The sequence below is a fragment of the Camelina sativa genome, chromosome 18 (assembly GCF_000633955.1).
Source record: "Camelina sativa cultivar DH55 chromosome 18, Cs, whole genome shotgun sequence".
Taxonomy (NCBI): Eukaryota; Viridiplantae; Streptophyta; class Magnoliopsida; order Brassicales; family Brassicaceae; genus Camelina; species Camelina sativa.
This window is the reverse complement of record NC_025702.1, coordinates 1,565,077-1,571,632: the sequence shown is the minus strand read 5'-3', so window position 1 is coordinate 1,571,632 and position 6,556 is coordinate 1,565,077. Positions and strand designations below refer to the sequence as shown.

Sequence of the window (6,556 nt, the reverse complement as noted above, 5' to 3'; positions counted from 1 at the left end):
CTTCGAATCTACATTATACCAAACAATACATTTATCACATGTGTTATGTGTATGCATTAACAAAAGATGAGATGGAGATGAGTATTTGTTTCTCAAATGATACATTAAAAGATATTCCAAACATAATTTAAATTTTTATTAAATTCTTTTTTACTCAAAACCTTTTGTTCATGCATACAAATGTTGTTCTATTTTTAGTGTCTTTGTCTTCGCTAAGATGTTCATACCTCGTGATAATGATACCCAATTATTTACACAAAAATTTGACATTGTGAACAACTACAAAACAAATTCTGCCAATGTAGTAGTCAAATAAAGAAAATCGTAATGTTTGGTCAAACCACTAATCAAATATTTTCAAATTATATATATATATATATATATTTTTTTTGCATTACAGTTTCACATAAAGATTGAAATATAATTTTAAAAGAACTTTTAATTTCACACACAGGAAAAAACTTGGTATCCACTCATTATTTTATGTAGACTTTCCTATATGAGTGGTATGCAAAAAAAATCCGAGTTTTGGCATCAAAATAATTTCTCGTTACGTAAAGCGTTGCTAACTGGTTATAAAACTTGAAGATTCAAAACAAATAAAATGAAAGAAAAATAAAGAAGCAAATAAAGTAAAGAAAGATAAGAAGGGAGCCGAAAGCAAAAGGAAGAAAAACGGTGAGGAGACAAAGTGTGATTAAGTGATAAGATGAGTCCTCTCCTTTTCCAACGTTCATGGCTTCACTTTGACATCAATTTCACCCCTCTTCTTTTATTATGTTTCCAATTTACGAGTTTAGTTAACTTTAAATTCTAACACAGTTTTAACGCTCAAAATTTTCATCAACCTAACACTAGAACAATAACTATGACTAGAAATCTAGAACTACTTGTTGGATTAGTGTCTTTGAGTTTGATCATACGTTTGATATATAAGGATTTGGATATCATATCTCCTAAGTCCTAACCTTCATAAACCACGATTTATAGTACGTCACTGAATTATAATCATATAAATTTGAGAAGATAAACGCGCTCTCTTTCTTTTTGTTTTCCTCAAATATAATGTAAAACAACGACAAATATTTTAATAATTGAGGAAGCAAGCCGATCAATGTACCGTCTGAACATCGGATGACATATCGGATCCGATAGATTAGGTTCCCCAACTTAACAATATGTTTTATTTTCTACAATCATAATATAATTGCATTTATTCGTTTGTTAATGATCTATCAATGATTAACCACTTTCCATTATCTTTAAACCCTAACTAGGTATAATATAATTATGCATTTTTTTAAAGCATTTTTATCAAGAGAACTTTAAATAGTTCAAAAAGGTCTATGGAAATTGGAAACATATATTTTTTCGTCATATGTAATTTACACTCGCATGTTATCATATTCGAGTTTAAATCTATCCATAAGATATCTATCACATTGATATTTTGATTTTTTTTTTAAATCATTAAACAATGATGATGTGTTGTAGTTTATACAAATAGATCCATCTACTCCTATATAGAACATTCAACTCACATTACATGATACGATATACGATTCATTCCGAAATCTTGTATCGATAATCTGCAAAAGAAACTCACACCTTTAGAATTATGATTACTAGATCAACGTAAAAATATCATTGGCTATAAACTACTTAGTACTTACATACTTGACCAAAAACGCATCCGCCGCGTAAGAACATTAATTGTTTAGTTACAAAATTAATACTTATTGTTAATTTGAAATGTAGGTATCCATGTAAGGGTGGTCAACTGGTCATTGATATATCCGTTATTCGTATAGACAAGTATATTTGCCATATTATGCATTTATTTATGCTTTTAGAGATTTTTTTTTTGTGTGTTAAGAACTTCTCTTTTCTGATAGTATTCCCTTTAGCGTTACCATGAGTTAACAATGTACATTTTTATAGAACCAACCCTCTGTTACCGTCAACTGAAGTAATTCTTTTTAACTTGGATTTCTCAATTCTGAACCTAACAAAACCAAAACCGATTCAACAAATCAATACAAAATAATGAGTCAATATCATAATTTTATAACATGCATGCAAGGTTAAATTTAGGTAGTGATTTAAAAAAAAAAATAGGTAGTGATACATATGATAATATTAAGACGAAGAACTATATATGCTACATATCATAATCAAAACTTCAATTTATATTTATAATATCCAAAGAAATGATCATTATATATATATATATATAACCCATTAAGAATACTATATTAACTTTATAAATAAAGAATTATTTATTAAAATTCAATGTTTCGTGAAAGACTTCGCTAAGAATACAAATTAATTATAAGTAAACTAAAAACGTGTTAAACTAAATAATATTAGTTGGCTTATTGTCCCACCAATACGGATGTTGGAAGATAACATACCATCACCTGCTACATTTGGTATGTTTTCACATTTCTTTTTATGGAAAATTGAGAACTGGATGAGGTTCTATTTAGATATAACTTAAACATTTAATAGAGTATATATAACTAATAAATGAAACCTTGATTCGAGGATGGTCTTTATTTTCTATTTTATTTTTATTTTGTTTTAATCTTTGCTTTTTTCCCCTTAAAATAAATTACTTAAAAACAGAAAATTAGCAACATCGATTCAAACAAACGATCTACATGGTGAATGCATGTTTTGGGACTGAATTCAAGAACCACACTTGATGATATCAAGGGACATCCACCAGTTTCTGCCTTTGCCTCATCATTTTCCACGAGTTTGAGAAACTAATTAAAAGGGTGTTTTGGAGCACCAAATGCTCTTGCCCATAGATATATATACATCTGTTGTTTGTGAGACATGGAGGAAATATTTAAATTATGTGACTTACCAAGTTAACTAAACTGATAAAACTCTTTGTGTCAGATTCTTGTTAGTGATGAAGATTTTCAAATAGCGAACTGACTTATAAATGCCTATAATACCAAGACGTAATTGTCATGATGGCAGTGTAAATTTTAGTCATCGTATCTAGGTATCCCTTTTCCAGATGCTATGAAAAAAAAAAACTAAATTGGTCCAACTAAATGGGAAACCATAAACGGCACAACTTTATGCAAGCGTCATATTTTAGGCTATAAAAGTATAAATAATAAACTTATAATTAATATCCGGATCGGAATATGAACTTATTATTGTAATTCCAAAATGGATAAAAGAAGAAACTTTTGTATCTTAAGTGTATATGAGAACTTCTGAATTATTTTTTCCAACAAAAATATTCAAAGTGGCTCTTTGGTCGTTCTTAAAGACATTGAACAATTATGTAAACTAAAATTAGGAAAATAAAATATGGTTTGGTCCGATTAGAGTAGCCGCGGGTCCACTATCTTGTTCCGACTCAAGTATTTAGTTTTCGTTATCACTTTCTTCTTCTTCTTTTCGTATGACATAAAAAACGTTCAAGTTACACTAAAAAGTTCTTTTGTCCTACGCATTGTGACGTGGAACAGTATTTTAAAACTCAATATCACAGTAATATATGACTGGGAAAGTTACAACTTGAGGTGTAAAAGTTGCACACATTAAAATATCTAGCTATAGCATTGGTACGCTAAGAAACAATAGTAAACTCATTTGATGCAAAATATTTCACTGACATACACGTAATTAAGTATAATCTATAGAAACATTGGTTGTGTTGTAATCGCATTGACATACTAGTATATGTGAAGATTGAAATGATAAACCTATCATTGAAAATAAAATTAATGGTTAGTCAACAAGAAGATAAAAACTTTGAAAGATATAAGGAAATGAGTTGTCCAATTGCTTGTGCCTAAGTGTGAACATGTAAATAACCTATTGAGTCTAGGTGGGTCCAATTACTTTGGAATTTTATTTTATAGAACACTTCAGACAAGTTATGTCTTAATCACTTTATCGGTCTCCCATAGTTTTGTTAAAAATAAAAGCCACATACTAACAAACTTTTATAATTCCAATTTACATTTATATAGAAACTCAATGTTCTACCAACTTTGTGCTATAAATATCCAGCACCCCATAACCATTCAACACTCTACCAACCTCTTCTAATTTCTACAATTACTCTCTTTATCATTCGCTAAACACTCGTTGTTAAGAAAAAATAATTCCTTAAATCACTTTTGAAGCTTTCACACCAATATATATTTACTTTCTTATTACATCTCTTACTTTTAAAGATTTTTGGTTACTTTTTTATTTTTATTTTCATTATTTTAAAGATTTTTGGTTATTTTTTATTTTTATTTTAATTATACGAAACAGTTTGTTTTCTTTCAGACAATGTTCTTGTCACACAAAAAATACAATCGACTTGACTTGCAAAACAACAAATCAAGCGTCGAGAAAAGTTTCTATTTTTGGATTTTCCAAATATTAACTGTTGTAGCTTCGTGACTAAAAAAGAAATATCGATTCCTTGTTCAAAAATAAATAAATATTGATTTCAAGATTTTTAACTTTTATTTGGTGTATAACAAGTCATCGTATTGTGAGTTTATTATTGCAAATGGGAAGTTCATGTTTACCTCCAGGATTCCGGTTTCATCCTACTGATGAAGAACTCATCGAATACTACTTGAAAAGAAAAGTCGAAGGTCTCGAGATCGAGCTTGAAGTCATTCCCGTTATCGATCTTTATAGTTTCGATCCTTGGGAGTTACCAGGTAACATATATGAACTTCAAAAATATTGTTTAAATTTTCTTGCAACTTTTCAAAATATTAATATTTTTGTCGTCATTGTTACTTCTTAGACAAGTCATTTCTTCCAAACCGAGACATGGAATGGTTCTTCTTCTGTTCAAGGGACAAAAAATATCCTAATGGTTTCCGTACAAACCGAGGAACAAAAGCTGGTTATTGGAAAGCAACCGGAAAAGATCGGAAAATTACTTCTCGTTCATCTTCTATAATTGGCTATAGGAAAACTCTAGTTTTCTATAAAGGCCGTGCCCCGTTAGGCGACAGAAGCAATTGGATCATGCATGAATATCGACTCTGCGATGATGATTCATCACAAGGACCACCACAACATTTCAAGGTAAAGAGACTTAATATTTTTTTGTTTTTGTTTCATTTTGTAAGTGAATATTAAGAATTGAATGTGTTTAATTATAGGGAGCTTTTGTGCTATGTCGTGTTGCAATGAAGACTGAGATCAAAACTAATTCGAAAATCCGAAAAATTCCAAGCGAGCAAACTATTGGTTCTGGAGAAAGCTCGGGGTTTTCCAGCCGAGTAACATCTCCTAGTCGCGATGAAACAATGCCATTTCACTCATTTGCCAATCCTGTATCTACTGAAACGGACTCCTCCAACATTTGGATTTCACCAGACTTCATTCTTGATTCTTCAAAAGTACGTGTATACAATTCTATATTGACTAATAGCTAAACCAAAACCGGTTTTGGTTTATCTAATATAGGTTTGAATATATTTTTTTTGTGTAGGACTATCCTCAAATCCAAGAGGTTGCATCTCAGTACTTCCAACAAGACTTTGATTTTGCGGTCATTGGTAACCAAAACATGGATTTTCTAGCGAGTACAAGCTTAGATCAGAACAAGGATGAATCTATGCAAACCGGTTATTGGACAAACTATGGATACGATCAAACCGGTTTATTCGGTTACTCAGATTTCTCCTAGACGGAGTAATTTGGTCTGTACGACCGAAACGCCTTTTATCGTTTTGAGCCTTGGAAGACTTTTAGCATTGGTCTATGGATGAGTTTCATTTTTTTTATGCTAATTATGGAATTACTATATTATAGAGATTTGATGTAAAATATTTGTCATTAATATATGAAGCTGTATTTTATATTCCCTATGGATTCTTTTAAAAATTCTCAATAGGATTATGCACTACTTTTCATATTTATATCTCTCATCTCTACTATTAAATGGGGAGCACAGTTAGGGATAAAAAAAAATAAAAAAACATGACATATATTCATGTTGCCAAACAGACCAACTTAGATACATAATTAAAAAAAATAAACTTCCCTAAAACAATAGCAACAATTAATAAAGAAATAAATGATTAACTCTTTTCATAATTGGTTATAACAAAGGATACTTAAATTTTGGATCTAATTTTGGATATGGTTATAACCCATAAATAAATAATTTTGAATATATTATTTTCCAAATAGTTTTCTAAATTAATATTAAACATTTATAGTTTTCTAAAAACAGTTATTCATGTGTTAAATTAGATTCAAATTATTCCAGTATTTATGAAACTATATTAACTATAAATGATACCTTATATTTTATAAAATTATATTCAGTATAAATAATAAATTCAAATATTTTAGGAAACTATATTAATGATTAAGTATAAGAGATCTCAATCTTGAACAAATATTCTAATAACTAAAGTTAGAGATTGTTGCCAAAAAAAAAATAGTTAGAGAATTATACATTTTTTTTGCGAAACACGATTACAAATTAAAACATGACATTAAATCTCATTTAAAATGATAACTTAAATTGATGAGAGATGCTAATTAGTTGAAATTA

The 6,556-nt window shown here is 29.3% G+C and overlaps 1 protein-coding gene across 2 annotated transcripts; it reads left to right on the top strand.

Moving 5' to 3' along the window:
• Positions 4,238-5,836, top strand: LOC104760243 (NAC domain-containing protein 86-like). 2 transcript variants are annotated; one of them, XM_010483135.2, is made up of 4 exons: positions 4,238-4,697; positions 4,787-5,073; positions 5,151-5,396; positions 5,483-5,836. In XM_010483135.2, exons 1-4 carry the CDS (start codon positions 4,541-4,543, stop codon positions 5,678-5,680), a joined length of 888 nt encoding a protein of 295 aa, XP_010481437.1. In that variant the 5' UTR covers positions 4,238-4,540; the 3' UTR covers positions 5,681-5,836. The 2 variants fall into 2 exon arrangements, with proteins under 2 accessions (XP_010481437.1, XP_010481438.1); XM_010483136.2 differs by having other exon boundaries at positions 5,151-5,390; positions 5,483-5,834.

Bases quoted from the DNA above. Each gene is read 5' to 3' on its own strand.
- LOC104760243 (XM_010483135.2), top strand. From the start codon at position 4,541: ATGGGAAGTTCATGTTTACCTCCAGGATTCCGGTTTCATCCTACTGAT. The intron at 4,698-4,786 runs GTAACATATATG...GTTACTTCTTAG, and splicing joins CGATCCTTGGGAGTTACCAG to ACAAGTCATTTCTTCCAAAC. The intron at 5,397-5,482 runs GTATACAATTCT...TTTTTTGTGTAG, and splicing joins TTGATTCTTCAAAAGTACGT to GACTATCCTCAAATCCAAGA.